The sequence below is a fragment of the Cyrtonyx montezumae genome, unplaced genomic scaffold (assembly GCF_038088225.1).
Source record: "Cyrtonyx montezumae isolate F1298 unplaced genomic scaffold, pur_monq_1.0 scaffold_11, whole genome shotgun sequence".
In the NCBI taxonomy this organism is placed as follows: Eukaryota; Metazoa; Chordata; class Aves; order Galliformes; family Odontophoridae; genus Cyrtonyx; species Cyrtonyx montezumae.
The window spans coordinates 8,954,993-8,972,234 of record NW_027071837.1 but is presented as its reverse complement, the minus strand read 5'-3'; the positions used below and the strand labels follow the sequence as shown (position 1 = coordinate 8,972,234).

Below are 17,242 nucleotides of genomic sequence, written 5' to 3'. Positions count from 1 at the left end.
TTGCTACAGCTTGAAATACGAGCTGATGAAGATAACCTTTCCATAAGTGACTTTGTACCATGTGCATGCTGCAGTCGCTCTGACTTTTGGTATCCATCTCAAAATTACATGATGTCAAATCAAGCTGATTGCCTGTGCCACAGAGGAGAAACTGATTTGTAGATGCTGCAGTTGGTATTTACAGGACGGCTGCAATACTTAGTTAATGACCTTGTGTTGCTAGATAAAGTGAAAGGAGTCTGGGATCAACATGTGTACTAGCAAGAGAAGGCTCTGCAGCAAAGCTCCATTGCATGTATTAAGAAAGATTTGGAAAGGTGTTTGAATACCAAGTTCCAATTCTTAATGCTAAAGAAAATTAAGAGAGGCTCAGAAGTGAGCATAGGAAATGCAAGTAACTGCTTACTGAGCCCTGGTGGTTTGTTCTTGGAGATGACAGAAATACTCAGAGTCCCCTCCAGCTTAGCACTGCCTGAAAAAAAAAGTCCATTTCTGTACTGACAGTGACTGCTTTAATGGAGTTGTTAGGAAGCCAAGAGATCCGTCTCCTCTTGTTTCCATTCAAAGAGCCACACATATTCCAGACAATTTACACCATCCTTTTTTTTCCAGTTTTTGTTGTCCTTTCTAATCTTCCCAGTTTTTTCACCTGCTTTTTGTGCTGCATGCTGATGGGTGCCCTTCCACGAGTACCATGGCTCGCTAACATTCCAGCTCCACTCTGTCCCTTGGTGTCTGGGGAGGGAGCAGAGCAAAGGAACAGAGCGAGGCCATGGAGTGGGGCCGTTCCCATGGGCCGGGGTGGGTGGCAGCACGCTGGGATGTGTGTGGCAGTGAGCCAGCAGAGCCAGCACAACCCATGTGTGATAATGGAGATAAGTGTGGGACTGCTGTCCTGCAGGCTGGGGTCGCTGCCCATGTCCCCTCTCTGAGTGTTACAGGCTTAGTGTTACAGGCTTTTCAGAAAGTCCTTCTGTAGTTCTTCCTCCTTTTAAAAAGTTTATTTATTTATTTGTTTAGCATACTGTCTCATTTTAACAATGCTACTGTAGAGTCTGTCATCTAGTATTTCTGTGCAGCCACCAAAGCAGATGACTCCATTACATAAAAGCTACGTTTAGCAGATTTCCTTTAAAATTAACCACACACTCCACCCTGAAGTGAGAGCTCAGTGACTCTGTTCATCATTCTGTAGGCCATGTTGCAGTTAGCAGGTAATTAAATTAATCTTCACTCAGAAGTACACTAGCAGAAACTGTTCTCTCACTTCTGTGATGACCTTACAAAAAAACAAAGACTGAAAAATGTAGTCAGTTGTTTTTTAATGATCCTCCTGATGTGTAATAATAAATGTTAGAGCTGAATGTATGCCTTCTGACTGCTTCAGATGCTCCTTGATCATCCTAGGTAACAGTGATAGTACGAGTGCTGATGGCCTCAAGTTACACCAGGGGAGGTTCAGGTTGGATTTTAGGAAAAATTTATTCTCTGTGAGAGTGGTGAGGCACTGGAATGGGCCGCCCAGGGATGTGGGGGAGTCAGTGTCCCTGGAGGTGTTCAAGAAATGCGCGGGTGTGACACCAAGGGACGTAGTTAGTGGGCATGGTGGGGATGGTTTGATGGTTGGACTCAATGATCTTAGAGGTCTTAATGTGATTCTATAGGGACCCTAGGGCCAGCTTCATAGGGATGTTCTCATGCAACTTGGGGGCTAGAGCTCCATGCCAGGTCCCTCCCAGAGCCATGGGCTGGGAGCCCAGTGTGCAAGGAGCAGGTGAGAAGCAGCAGCAGGTCCTGAGGAAGCACGTCCCCACTAGCTCGATTCCCTGCCGTGGGGAGCTAGGATTGCTCAGCAGTCCTGGTGCCAGGACAGGGCTGCTGCCAGCCCTGGGATGGAGCTCACCTGCGTGTCTCCTTCTCTTTGACTTACACATACATAGGAATGTGTAAATTGTTATCTTTCATGATGTATTAATACATATATTTCTGTCCTCTTGTTTCAGGAAGCTGAAGCACTGGCAAAGCAACAAGCATGAATTTCAACTGCCTTAATGTTCTGTAAAGGGAATTTCCACAGCTTTTTATAAAATAGTAAAACTATCTCTGCTTCAAGAAATGTAGATGTGATTTCTAACATTTGATTGGTGCTTGCAGCATTCACCATACATAATGCAAATTTGAACACAAGATGAAAATGTGAACATAAAGGTAGAAAGCATGGAGTGTACGAGTACAAAGATGTAAGCATAGGAAACCGAAGCAATTGGACATGAATAGTTTTCAGATAGTTTAAATTGTCTTGTCAATTTGTCCATTTTGTGTAAACTTCAAGAAGCTATTTTAATACTAATAATACAGATGTGGTTATACCTAGGAATCCAATTATTTAAAATAGAGGGGAAAAAAAAAAGCAACAGTATCTAATACCTTGTGAGATACTAGCTTTAGTGCCTGAGTTGCCTCAAAAATGTTACAGAAGTACACATTTTTTCAGTGTCTTTAAATTCTGGTTTCAGATGAAATTGTAGGTGGTGGTGTGTATTATAACCATTGTAGTCACTGTTGAAAGTTACGTTTGTTCTTTTGTAGGATGGATATTTAAGATTTGTATTGTAACACACTGTACAGATGATAAAAAAAGTCATGTATTTCTCATTTAAGTGATTTGTGTGGGCTCTTTTGACAAAGAAAAGGAGATTTGGGCACTGGACAGCCTTTTTGTTGGCAAGCTCATCACACAGCTGCCTAAGCATGACTTGATTACATGTTTATGTGCAAGATACAGTGTACCTCAAAGAAATACATGCTGATTCCCAGGCAATGTTGCAATTAAGCCAAAATGGCCAGAAGTGGCATTTCCTTACCTATGTAAGGGTGAACGCCTTTAATGTATTTCTCTACAAAAATACCAGTTCACACTGCTTATAGTATTAGGCATCTTAATGCATGTTCAAGTAGTCATTGGATTCATATGGTATTTTTTCAAATGAGTAAAGTTAAATGTTTGAATAGCGAGAACTATTGTAATTATTCAAGATTTTTTTTAAGGTTTAAAAGCTTATTTCCATTGCTGTTGCCATATCATAAAGCTATTACAGGAATCGTGAACCCATTAAAGTGTCTTGTATTGGTGAATTTACCATGTGCAATATTAACCTGTCTGTTTTCCCACTGCTCGTGAGATAGCCTGAATTTCGTGGCCACGTTCTGCAAAAATGCGGATAATTACAAGTGCCCTGAAGGATAAGAAACAGGTTTAAAAAATGTGTGAGTAATTTAGAATGCATTATGCACCACATAATGTACTTATCCCCTCGAAGCATCACAATACAGAAAGGTAATTAGTCCATGCTATACTTAGAGGATCATTCTAATAGCTCTGCGTACACATATTCACATATTTTGCTTTTCTTTGCTTTGTGAAGAAACCAGTGGTACAGTTCAGCAAAAGACTGCAGTGTACCATCCCAGTTATTTTACATTTATGCTGTGAAATGTATGCAGTGCTTTCCAGAGTCTTTACAAAACGGTTTACAGTTCATAGTTTTAAAGTCCCCCATTAGGAACAGGATAGAAGTAAAAATTTAGGCTTACAAAGATAGTGAAAAGTGCAGTAATTGGATACTTCCTTCACTGACATTTCTTTGTGGCTTTTGTTTGTTCACTGAAACTGATGATTTTGTCAACATCTGTTAAAACAGAAATGCAGCGACTTGCTTTGGTTGGAGAGTCGCTCTGCTTCTGGAGAGTTCACACTGAAACCTCTACAGATGTCAGAGAGAGCAGGATCTAGCACGGAGCCAAGTTGGTTACAGTTACATTTATTTCATGTTTCATCCTTTCTGATTTGGGAGCCAGCAAGTTGGCTTGAGGCCTGTGCTTAAAAATGCAAGCACGCTATCGAATTACACATGGATAGATCAATGTTGCCTTACCTTCAGCATTTACACACGTTTGTGCTTTTTTTTTTTTACTAACAGGCTTTATCAGTAATTACTGAATGTCTGTGAAATTTATTTTTAAGATCTTTTGAGTGTGGAAGCATTGTTTCAAGTTTAGTGTCTCATTTTTGTTCACTGTAATTTCATCTTTCAAAACGGAGGTGATTTTTCTTTCTTCATATTTGTGTAACCCTTTTCTGCGTCTAAACTGAAGGGCAAGATTTTGAGAAAGCATTTAAGAATACCAAATGAAGTGAAGCCTTGTGAAGAAAGAGGAATTTGACACGCAAGTCACTATCCTCATTCCACTCTCCTGTGTTTCCTGTGTAAGGAAAGTAAGTTTTGTGAATTACAGCCATTATTTTGAAGAAGCTGTAATTGAAAGTCACTGCCAAATTCTGTCAGTTCAGCGACCCAGAACATTCTGAAATGAGGTCAATCTTCGTTTCTAACGGTCAAGAGAATTACCAGGTTAAGAAAGCGAAGTCACTTTCCTCGTCTGGTCCCCCATCCTTGCCATATGGTAGCATTCAAACTGTATCAGCATTCCTAAGAAAGCTCTGTTGAGACAGACTGAATTACTCCTTTGTCCAGGGAACAAGGCACCAACGCAAACTGAAAAATACCTAAAATATCTTCGTTGTGGGACTGTGCGTGACGCTTAATTTCGATGCAGACGTCTTGTTTGAATTTGGGGGTGCTGGGAACGTGTTGCCTCTGTGCTATGTTTCTACTTCGCATACCTGAGTCAATGATGGGCACAAGAACCGAATTTGTTCATTTCTCATTTTCTGTTTTACTATGTAGATGGCAGGCAATGAGGATTTAACCTGTATTACTAACCACTCCTGTATCATTCCAATAAATCTGTTTTAGAATGCTTTCTCACACTGTTGACTTTTTTTGCATGCTTTATGGTTCGAGGCGGACCGGTAAGGTGAAAGAAGCAGAAATACAAGATTCGTACAATACAGTTGCGTTGTACAGATGCTGCACTTGAAAATGGGAAAATGCGTACTGAATGAGCTTTGTGCCGGTCGCAGCGGCGGGACTGCTGTTGTACTGTCGCGCTGCCAGAGAGGGCGGTGTACGACATGTTTCCTTTATCCATTTTCACCGTCTCCGTGCGCCGCTCGCCTCGTGCCGTTGCCACGGCGACCAGCCCCGCCGTTGCGATTGGACGTTGCCCTGACAGCCCTCAGTGCCCGAGCCGAGCGGAATGGCGGCGGTGCGCTGGTCGTTACAGCTCTGGGAGCCGCGCTTCTTCACCGAGCGCCCCAGGGCCGCTGCGGAGCCATCTTCTGCCCCTGAGTCACCGCGGCAGCGCCCCCTGGCGGCAGCGCGGCGGCGGCGCAGGGACGAAGCGGCGCCCGCGCTGTGGGGCTGCGCGCGGCCTGTCCAGTCGTACTGCTTCCCTGTAACAAAGGGCGCGGTAACACTTAGGTAGAGCACGCTCTCGGCTACAAAACGGCAGTCCCCACCACCAGCTGCGGTGAACAAGGCGTGCGTGGCACACTCACACAAACTGCTCCAGCGGAGGTCACCACTGCCGCGGTCAGTGCTACTGAAATGCAGCACCCACCGCCTCGCTGTGCTACATCCGCTGCCTCCAGAAATCAAGTGTCGGTGGATGCCAGTGCGTGCCATGTTCCTCATGGAGGAATTTAATTCCGCCTCTTTGCTTCATACACTCTTCCATATCACATCCACTCTGTCAGACTGCCCCTCTGCTGCTCTCTGTCTCACGGTAACATGATGTCATGGGATATGGGCAGAGAGGTTCAGCTCCCTCTGCCATCCCACCAGCATCCGCCTCTGGCATTGTGGGACAACATCATAACATAGGAGGCATTACTTTCAGTGCAGCCCTTGTAATTTTGTAGTTGTGTCCTGTAATCGTTTTAGTTTACATTTAGCCTTGAGATTAAGACACATCTGTCTTGTTGACTCTGATTCTCCTGATGGCGATCTGCATCCAACTTCTGAAACAGGTTTTGTTGTATCTTGTTCTTATTTTGAGTTTAAAATACAACGTTTTTTAGTGTAAGATGCTCTGATTGATAAAGATACAGATTTCCAGCCCCAGGGTAGAACTGAAACAAAGGATGACTTGTTTCAGTAACTCCTGACTAAATGACCTAACTTCAGTTATTTCTCTTCCCTCTCCCTTACTTTGGTGTTTTGTTGAAGCTGCTTCATTAAGTTGTCGATTTCTTTCCACGAGGAAGAGTTCACAAGACTACAGATTTAGCTGTTGGTTTAAAAAAGGGAAGTGATATAAATAACTTAGAAGCATTCATTGGAATTCAGTTTCAGTTTGGAACAGCCTGATGACACACAGACACCCTGACCTTTTAGTAATCTTCGTTGAATTTCAGTGGTGCGTTTTGGTACTTACTGTCTGAGCAGCACTGCACCTCAGTCAGAAACATCTCAGTTCATGTTTATGACATCCTCTTTCGGGTTTGCTGCCATTCTGTACTCAAAGACTGCGTGCTTTTTCCAGTGGGATCACTTCTGTTTTAAAGGAAAACAAAGTGGGGAACTGAATCACATGTACTCCAGTTATTGCTCATACAGCAGTAAAAGTATTGGGAGAGCGTGTTCTCTTAGAGCAGCTGTAGTCAGAGACTTACTGGCTATGTAACAATCTGCCTTTCTTACTCTTCTGGAATTGGTAAGCTTGTTGTATTTTTATGTTTTTATTCTCCCCTCCCTCGCCCTCCCCTCCCCCCCCACCCCCCAATTTTGTACTAGAATGAAGGGACTGATAATTAAAAAAAAAACAACATTTTTTCTACATTTACCATATTTTAGCTTCTATATTAGCACTGTGAGCATTTTCAAAGCCATACAGCAACATTTTTAAGCATTTCTGGCTAGCTGTGTCCTGTTTCTCAGATACAGATGTGGCATGCAGTATTCCAGATACCACTGATGTTCAACAAGCTTTAGATTGCCAAGTACGCTTGTCTCTTTTGAAAACAATACTTAGTTTCCTAAGTCCCTTAAGAGCTTAAGAACATGTTTTCTTGTTTTTTACATATGTGAATGATTCTGGAGATGAACTAAACAGTTATGCTTATGTAGCCAGAAGAAGGCAGGGTGTACTGTCTGTCTTGTTTGCTTTGGTCTCTCTTGGAAACATTTCACAATTCCAGCACTAACTTTTTAACTTTTGGTTGGAATCAATGCAATTTAAGCTAAAAATCCCACACAGCACATGAGGGATGTATGAGGGTGCTTTAAATATGCAGAAATTAAAAAGACATTTGAAGCACATGGAATTTTATTATGATTGCCATTCTTCTGTAATAAAAGTGGTTATGATCTTTCAGTGAACTTAGGTCAGCTCTAAATGCAAAATTTCCCATTGATTTTAACAGTAGGTGAATTGAAAAGCAGTGATAAATAATCATAACGTGTTGGATTTTTTTTTGAAACCTATTGGCTAACTCGATTATTTCTGTGCATTTTGTAAATCTGTGAATTGAGAATCAACCTTTTAAGTCCAAATTTGATTTTTATTTCCTTCTTGTGTCAGCTCTTGAGCTCTAAGAAACTGTCTTCCAATGGAAAAAGTTGTTGTATAAGTGATAGTAATGATGTAGCCATCAAGTGAAATCACTTTGCTGGTATTTATGTTAATCCTTACCCACTAACGACTCTTGAGTATCACCTCTCTCAGCTAGCCACAATGCAGAAGAGATACCTAGGCACAGAAGTGAGTTACTAGAGGTGAACGACCCAGTAAATGCCCTTCCTGTATCTCCCCACCTGAGCATAGATTAGATTCCTAGAAAAACAATTTGCTTATCATTGAAATAGATATTTTTAGAGAAATAGAAAAATCACAGTCTGTCTTTTTATGAAATGTACATTGTTCATTTTATATTGTACAGAAAGATTGTAATTAATATTTTTCCAAATGAGCGTATTTTTCTTTCAGTCACAGGACTAAATGGAACTCTGGTGATTAGACTGTTACTCACACTTGTCATCATGTTGGCAGAAGGCATCTTAACTAGGCTCGTATATAAAGATATCTGTCATCAAGATAAGCCTCACAAATCTCATGCAGCCAAAAAGGATCAAGAGGGAATCTGGAGAGAGAAACTTGTAGACAGCCCAAAAATTAAAGGATCCGATGATGGACTTGAGAATCCGGACAAGATCTCTGCTGAAAGTAACAACATTGAAAAAAAGAATGGTCTTCAACAGAGATCCACGATAGAGTTACCTGCAAAGAATCAAAATACAGTGGTTAGGAGAACTGCATCAGGAGCTTTGCATATCCCCAGAACAGAACAAAGTAATGAACGGATGGATTTGTGTCGATCTTGGTCTTGCAACAGCATTTATCAAAACTACCCCGACTTACATATTGGGGGAGACCATGTGGGAGACCATCCATGTGATTCAGGTTGTGTTCTGGACCACGTGTGCGATGAACTTTCTGATGGCCCTGTTATACTGTCTGTAGATATTCCTCTTGGTCAGTCCCTGCTGTGTGAGCATCCCGAAAAGCCAGGTATAAATTTCCTGTCTGGAGACGAAGCTGGAGAGAGGAGCATGATGTTCTGTGAGGAGCCTCTTTCAAACTCTCTGCTCAACAACTATATGGAAGCAAAAGTGGCAGAGCTATATAAGCAGCTTTTTGAAGAAATCTTGACCAGGTGTGGTTCTGTAAGAAACCTCCCCACTTGCAGTTTCATAAGAAGTAACCTGGATCAGATAAGTTTTCAGATATCCCAAGAGCAGAATATAGAAACATCAAAAGCCAGAGAAGTGCTCTTACAGTCTTTAGCTTTGTTTAGTTTGCACAGCACTACCGATAGAAGTAGCTCTGAGTTCAGTACTCCAAACTTGCAAATCTCAAACCTAGCAGGTGTGAAAAAAGGCTGCAGGACGTGGTTTACATCATGTCTGAACTGCTCAGCTGAAGAGATGAACACAGATCAGATAATAATGTTTCACTCTAAGAATTAGATTGGGAAATGAAAGCGTGTATACACTGCAGAATTTTTCAAATATTTTAGTGCTTAAGCCATACTTTGTCTACGATGATCATTAGTAGAGGAAGCAAAGGTCACTGTTTTCTTTTTTTCTCATGCAGAATTGGAAATACATTCATCTCTCAAATGCTATTTGATTTCCTTGTAAAAATGTGTACGACCTCCTTGTAAGACTCTGGCTGTATGAGTAATGTACTCCTGTTTCATTGGATGTACTCCTGCAAGAGTAATCAATCAAGGCAGAAGTGCTGCTGAAACTTTTACCTAAGAGACTGATCTAGCCACCTCTAATTAAGAGTCAGATGTCTTTGCTGGACTTTGGATTAGGCTTAGAGTTGAAGCTCAGGTTTTGGATGTTCAAGTTTTGCTTCTGCAAAGCTTGATCACAGTGGCTGAGAAAATATTTCTTTGGTTTGCATATCTTGTTAGCAGATGGTGATGTTCAGGACTCTGGAATCATACACAGGAAATGTATCAACATGAAACATCAATCATGACACTCATTGCATATGTATGTTCATACTGCATAGACAAGAGGATGTTACAGTGAAACTCTAGGTGAGATAGCTGACCAAGAATTTAAAAATATTTTCTATAAAAATGTTTTTCTTTTAAATAAAGTTTTACCAATGATGAAATCCAATCAGCTTTCCTTTAGTGTATTATATATTCGGTTTGCATTTCTGGTAAGTGGTCTCTATTTCTCTATTTCTTTGTAAATGAAGCTGGTGCAACCTCAGCAAGCTAACACTACTGCAACATTCCCAAAAAGCTTCCTTCATCTTCATCTGGAAACTTAAATTTACCTTTTGATTTGAAAATGTCATTACTTAGCATTCAAACCTATTTACTTTTTCTTTCTTTTTTTTCTTTCATTTCTTCTTGGTAAACATTACAACTGGAAACTAATAACTGTCACCATTATATAATGGGAAATTAATCAAACTAATAATTTGTTTGCAGAAATTTTCTTCTTGTAAGGAAACGTCTTCACGTACACTGTGATTTGACACACCTGCAGTTCTGGGTTTGTGATCATGAAACACAATTCCAAAATATACCAACAGACTGTATTTATAGAACTGTAAGCTTCCAAAACATCTGCTGATGTTCTAGTTCAGTCACTTCATCCGGTTCGTGGTGGCACTCAGTGCGTCCGTGTGGGATGAGTTACACAGCAGAGCTTGCCATCAAACAGCTGATGTAAGCCAAAACCATCTTTGTTTTTGAGACACATCTCTTAAACTCTGATGCATAATGTACATTTTTTAACATTTTCAACCCTTGAAGAGATATGAAAGATCTTGTGATCTCTAGGTAATAATACATCAAATGCAAACATATTTGTGTTTGTAAATCAAGGCCCTTGACATCTGATCATTCCTTTGAAGAGATCAAAGTTGTTTTTTCTTTTTTTTTTTCATCCAGCTTCTTCAGTTCTTGGCCTTTTTAAAAATGGAGTGCTGGATTTTATAATGAAAATATCAGTGAGCATGAAAGAATACCCTGGAACATTGAGAAGATCTGCATCCGCAAGGAATTCACCTTGGAGCTCTTCATTCACAAGGGGTTCATCTTGGAGCTCTTGAATTCAAGTAATTTACCTTTATTAGTTGCATTTACTGGAATAGAAACTGTGTGTTGGGGCTTAGAGTTAAAACTGTACCTGTTTTGGCCTATACAGAAAAAGAAATTTGTAGGAAAAAAAGAAGTATACTGGACCTTTCACAAGCTCTGTGTTTACAAAGATTGCACTTTCATGGCATGGGGCTTTTTGTAGAGGTAGCATGAAAACATGAGGGCAGTCATTGCATGTGATGTCAGACAGTCTGCTAAACATAGCAGCATATGTTATGGAAAGGGAGCTACAAACCTTTCATGTATGCCAAGATTTTAACCCATGCTGATACCTTTCAATCTCTTTCAGGAAAGTGAATTTCTGTACATAAGATCTAGCACGCATTCAGAAGTAAGCACTTGGATTTAATAGGATACGTGCGTTCAAATCTGAGACCAAACCTCAAAGCTCCAAAATAAAACAGACAAGTAACTGGCAGACAAGGCTGCTCCCTCTGATCATCTGAGTGAGCATCAGGCCCATTCAGAATCAGTGGGGTGAATATCCCTGCTTGTGAGGTGTTTAGGGCTTGGATTTATAGGAAGACAGACATTTTGCTTCTCTCAAATTGCCTTAGTCACTGGGCATACATTTCCCTAAGCTGCCTTTGAAAATAAATCCTATTCCTGCACTTTGTGTCCAGTCTTGAATGCCTAATTTTCACTCTTCAGTGTTATAAAAAAAAAAAAAAAGTAAGTAAACTGAAGCTGAGGTGAAAAATATTCAGACAGGTTCGCAGTTAACCATGGAAGTGCTCCATGGCATTTGTGCTGCCCTGGCCTCATCCTTAGTTCTCCCTGGGACATATTTATAGTTCAGTCCAACCTCTTGAAAGGAAGTTAATTCCACGAGGTTCTTCCTCAGGATGTGTGCAAGTCAGAGTCTAAAGCTGAGGTCCAGGTCATGGTGTTCTCTGTCCTTCCCAGCCCTGGGAAATGGTTCCTGCCAGACTCAGGATCCGGACCCTGCATCTTCAGCTCACTGCAGCTCCAATCCAATGGTGGCAGCAGCAGCAGCTGCGGTGCCAGGAACTGCAGCAGCAGGGCTTTTCAGTTTTGTATTTCAAACAGCAAAATATAAGATCTTTTTTTTTTTTTTTAGAATTTAAATAAACAAGATAGATGGTGGAAAGGTAAAATGCATTTTCAGCTTATTTATGTAGCTACTCCATGCCATGCCATGGTTTAGCATTGCACGTAAACTTGTGGGTAAATGCGCATTGTTAACATACATTGCCATGGAGTACATTTTGTTATTGATGTTATACAATTCTGCCCATGGAAGAGTATTGTCTGTGTAGTTTTTCTGATATTTCTCACTCGGATTTAATACAAAATGTAAATAATTTCTCAGAACTGTGACTTACTTATGAAGAAAGAGATCTGTGGTGTTGCTGCAGAATACATTTTAGGAAAAATATTGTGTAATTTCAAGAAAGATGAGACAATCTTTCAATTCACTTAGATACCATCCTTAGCTCCATTTTATTTTAAGTGATACATTTTAATTCATGGCATACTTCAATTTTTTTTTTTCTTTTTTTAAAGATATTGAATCACATTCTAGATTTAAACAAGTAAATCTCCATCAGCTGCACTGGAGCTCTGCCTGTTTTCACTAACAGGAAAAATGGCTCCGTGAACTCCAATTACACAGGAAAATCACTTACAAGGTGTGCTTTTCCAGACTGCTGGAGGACAGCAGATGGATTTCATTACCAATGAAAGCAGTGCCTTATTTTACAGGTCACACACATGGGGCCACATTCTGGCTGGCAGCTCTGTTTATGTGTGTGCCAGAAAATCTGAACTGGAAGAAGAAATACTGGCAGGGAATTTGCAGCTTTCGTTTCCAGATCTCATTCTGTGTTCCCGCAGAGAAGTGCTCATCAAGTGCTGTGACCCTGAAGGTCTGGTTTTTTACTACACATGTTGCTCCTGTTCTACATACAAGTTTCCAAAATGTATTTGATGTAATTGAGTTCATTTTTTCTATACCAGAAGAACTTGCTGCTGAATTCCTGACGTATCTCTGTGAGGTTAATTTATTTGTGACAACCCCTTTGGGTCCCAGGAGCTTGAAGGCCCTTCTTCTCAATGCTCTCCTACTGGCATGCTGTCCCATGTAATGGCTGTAGGTATTACCCCTCTAATAAAAAAAAATATCTGCTCTCTTTTGTTGGCTGTGTCTATCAGGACAGTATTTTGTTTGAGGTTTTAATTCCTTGAGGAAAGCATGGCACTGCTGTTACCATCTTGTTAAGCTGCCATTTCTTAGAAGCCGCACAGCACCTTGCTGCTTCTCCTGGGCCTTACTTATGGATGTTTGGCTCAGTGCTGACAGGTGGACTGAGATGCTTCACCTGATGAGCGTTAACTCAGTGCCCTGCAGTTAGTGCCAGGGAGACTTGCATGCTTTCTCTGCTTCTCTCCAGTGCTGCTTCTCCTTGGGGTGAGTGGGAGCAGAACCCTTTCTAAGGACAGCACTAATTGTGAAAAGTTGAAATGTGTAGTTCTGGGAGGATGGGGGCTTTGTTTTTCTTCTGCTGGACACACGATGCTGGAAACACCAGCTCTGCTGTGAACGTGAGTCTTAATTCACTGAAGTTCTTTGCTTTGCATTATCTGCGATGGCTGTAATTCACTCCCCGGGCCTTTCTATCTGTCTTTTCTGCAGCATCTCAGGTTCTGCTGTATCCAGGCGTAGGAAACCCCATAAAGAGGGCTCCAGAAGTCCAAAGGCACAGTATAGAGTGCAGTGTTTTCTTTCACATAAATAATAATACCTTAAGTTATGGGAAATGGCTGCTTTACCAAAGCAAGACAAAGCTGGTTGTTCTTGGAGCGCTCAGAGCAGAGGGCAGTTATGTTCTCAGGAGGCTTTTGTCCTCCATTGCAGGGTTGGTTGGATTGTATGTGCAAATACACTTTTGCACAGTGTATCACAAGTAAACAGCTCCATACTTCTAAATACACCATGGGATGATGCTGACGTGTAAGTTCTGACTTACGTTTTAGAGGTCCTCAGAAAAGATTCTTGTTTTGTGCAATAATATAATTTCTTAATGTGCTGTGCTGATATTTCTTTGTTCTTATTCCCCGTCTGTACTGACAACACACTTCTGCTTTCTGTCGCTGAATTTCTACACGCATGCTATGACACTGGCTTACTTCAGTGCTTTTTCCATTGATCAAGCTTATAAAGCTGTTGTAGTTACGTACTACTTTGGGATGTGCTGAAAGCTAATGGAGTCCTGAGCAGGCTGAGGCTATCAGATGGAAGCTTTGATCTCATTATGTGTTCCAGGTTGTTAAGCTCTGTCAGACTGTCCCTGTGAGTAAGCACGGGGTGCCACACTGCCCACTTGGTGCCTGATGAAGGTACTAAGATATCGCTCCACAAATAATATAAATACTGTTCTTGAACATTACTTTCTTGGACTTGCATGCATAAAGATCTAGCAGAATAGCTGCCTTGCCTGGTGAGCAGCAAGGAACAAGCCTGCTGAGATTCAGGCGGGGTTTTTTTCTGAGGCTTTGGGGAAGTGCTCTGTTTCACTGTGCTTCCCTCACTTTGCTGCAGCTGTTCATTGATCCTGACGTATCTTTTCATTGTGCTAAGACCCCCAATTCTGTTTTGTGTGGGAAGAGTGAGAGAAATCATTGATGTGCCCACTCACACCTTTCTGTGTATTGTAAGATATGTATTTCTGCTTTGGTTCAAATGGAGGAAATTTGTGAACTGGGAACATAACTGCAAACTGACTTCCAAAAGAGTCCTGGCTTCAAGTCTTAAATAAACAGAATTTCTTCACTTTTATTCTCCTTTCCTTTTAGTTGAATTAAAGAAAAATTACAGTTCTCACTTTCTTTTCCAAGAAATGTCACATACACACACACTGCGCAAGGATGGCTGTAGGACAGTGTGTCTGAATGTCTGCACTGGCTGTGTGCTCAGAAAGGAACTGACGCAGTGCCATTTCCCTTTTCTAACCAGTCACCACTCAGCTCCGGAGCATGAAACACAGATCACAGCAATGCTGCTGCACTAACCCGGCTCTCAGACAGACATGCTGAATGTTTCTGGGTAATAAATGTACCCTAAGAGGTTGCCATCTGCTTATGTTTATTCCCCAGGAATAAACCCTGGGCTGCATCCAGCTGCTGCAGGACCTCAGAAGTGTATGTCCCCAGGCAGGGGAGCAGCACGGCAGGCAGGGAGCCCACCCGTGTGGGCTGGTCCCCCCCGGCGCTGAAGTCTATGGGTTAATTATTTCACTGGTAAATAGATGGGTTTCTGGAGACACAGTGTGCTCCACGCCTCTGAATTGAAGAATTTCTATACTGCTGTATGGTCTTGAGCTACTGTGTGTTCTTGGATCTACTAATTTACAGTCCTGAGCTTTAGTGCAAGTGATGCTGCATCTCGTCTGCTCCAATTGCCTGCACACATCTCAAATGTTTGTTTTCCTCTTTGGCTCTTGCTTTATTTTGTGATTGCTGAACTATCGTGATGGTGAACCAGGAGAGCAGTTATTTTCAGCATTTGCTTTGTCTAGACTGTATTTTCCTGGTGAGTGATCTGTGGTTTGGTCAGGGAACAGACAGAGCTGAGTGAAGAGGTGCAACCCAGTGGGCTGGGAGGTCTTCCATTTCCCACACAGCTGTATCTGCTACCCGACTCTGCAAAAAGGCTGAAATGGCAGCAGAGAAACATTAACAGTAAAGCTACAGGCTTCTCTAGATAGAATGAAGAAGTATATTGAAGACCATTCAGCTTACTTGTCATTAAAGCAGTTGCTCAGAGTGCTTGAGCTCTTATTTACAAAAGCAAAATCCAAACAGAAGTCGGTGCCAAAATGATTAAAGTGTACTCAGCCTGTAGTTGCCCTATAGGAATTCATTAAGATCACGTTAATTGGGAAGTTGTTAAACTTGAGGTTGTGTTGCAGTCAGTGTATAGCAGTGCTGCTCGGAGTGACACAGGTCAGGGTGTTTGCAGTACGGCAGATTCACAAACTTGCTGTTAGGTGTGTGCTCCTTCCTGGGAGATGTGGGCTGCAGCAAATCAGTTTGTGGGTGTTGCCTATAGCAGGGGGTTGGAACTTGATTATGAAGATCCTAAAGGTCCCTTCCTACTCAGACTCTTCTAGTGAGCCTGTCACCCAGCTCCCTGCAGCACCGAGTCAGTTTCCCAGTGCATTGATGCTTTGTGGTATGCTGCAGCAAAAAACAACATGTTATGAATTAAATGTTCAGGGGTTTTGTATTTCTGCTTTCCAGAAAAGCTGCAAGCATGATCCATCTCAGCAATAAATGTGATGAGGGCTTGGTTTTAATTTCAGTTTTGATTAAATCTTGCTAAACTGCGCGTCTGCTTGGTGTGTTTTCTGTTTGCTTGCAGGCTTGCATATGAATGAAAATATGTACTTTTCCACCCCTGCCACTTCAAGATCTGTAGTTCATGCGTAGTCTTCACTGAACATTGAAATGGAACAGAACTGTGGGCAATGAAAGCATTAAAAAAAAGGTGAGTACATGTGTAAACACGAGCAGCTTCCATTCCAATGGGGAAAAAGGTTTTGTGCATTTGTAAGTTGGAATAACTGCCTTCAAATTTTAGACTGCGTGTGTAAGCAAATGGCTGTCATTCTGACATCAGTAGGAATGGGGGGGTTTGCAGCAGCAGGACATAGCTCCAAAGACAGAAGAGATGTGAGGGCTGGAGAAGTGAAGCACCAAAGCCTCATGGCTTACAGCAGAGCCTTGCTCTGAGGTGTCCTGGGGTGAAATGTTTGCTAGAGTGACTACAGATGAGTAATAATCTCAAGCTTTTTAAAGAAGAAATGTATCTATGCAGATTAGCTGCCTTGTGCTGAGGGCTGGAGATTGGTGGAGCCCGCAGCACTGGGAACTGCTGCAGTGCCTGTGCATGCAGCCCTGAGCAGAACCCACTCGGTGGGTTTGCAGCTTGGCAAATTACTTACCATTATAACATGAGATTCTCTGTGCTTGGTGTGTCTGGGCGGCCTCAATCCAACATGGGATTTTCCTGTATTATTGACTACAAGCTCTGAAATGTTGAGTACTTACAGTTAAGATTTATTTAAATACTTACTGAAATATCTCCTCATTTTAGGCCCACATGGTACCACAGCTGAAAGGTACATCACAAATTAGTTCTCCTCCATTCCTCAAAGGTACAAGCATATTCCAAGTTTTCTTATAAATTTCAGTATCAGATACATTAATTTCAGGAGGCAATGGAAATTGAGATTTAATTTACTGTATTTATTTTCTCACTTAGTGATGCATGCATCCGTAGCTTAAAAAAAAAAAAAAAAAAAAAAAAAAAAAGTAAGCCATTAAAGTTTAATTAGAAATACTAACAAGACAGGAAGGTAAAATAAAACTTCTTTCAATTTTGAAGTAAGAAAAATAATTTGTTGCTATTGGTTAAGGAGTACAATATCAGCTTTTAAAACTGTACTTCTAACAGAACTCTTTCGTTACAGGATCCTGATTCTCATCACCATTACTGTTTTACATAATATCTTCTCAAAGCCTATTCCTTGCACCAGGAGCAGGGACCAGTCAATAGAATTATAGGGATCAGAATCTAGCTCTGAAACCTAAAAATGGGGAAAGTATATTATGCTATAAAACAAA

General features: G+C 41.3%; 2 protein-coding genes across 2 annotated transcripts in view; both read left to right on the top strand.

The window, feature by feature from the left end:
* SH3BGRL (SH3 domain binding glutamate rich protein like) overlaps window positions 1-4,829 on the top strand; it is a 29,902-nt gene extending 25,073 nt beyond the window's left edge. Inside the window, exon 4 of the mRNA XM_065729515.1 lies at window positions 2,004-4,829. Coding sequence (XP_065585587.1) covers window positions 2,004-2,036 — 33 coding nt within the window. The 3' untranslated portion in view covers window positions 2,037-4,829. The remainder of the gene's footprint in view (window positions 1-2,003) is intronic.
* Window positions 4,830-6,116: 1,287 nt separating this feature from the next.
* Window positions 6,117-9,403, top strand: LOC136044447 (TLR adapter interacting with SLC15A4 on the lysosome-like). Its single transcript, XM_065729774.1, has 2 exons — window positions 6,117-6,618; window positions 7,891-9,403. The coding sequence occupies exon 2, from the start codon at window positions 7,944-7,946 to the stop codon at window positions 8,928-8,930; it is 987 nt and encodes a 328-aa protein (XP_065585846.1). The 5' UTR covers window positions 6,117-6,618; window positions 7,891-7,943; the 3' UTR covers window positions 8,931-9,403.
* The last annotated feature ends 7,839 nt before the right edge of the window (window positions 9,404-17,242 follow it).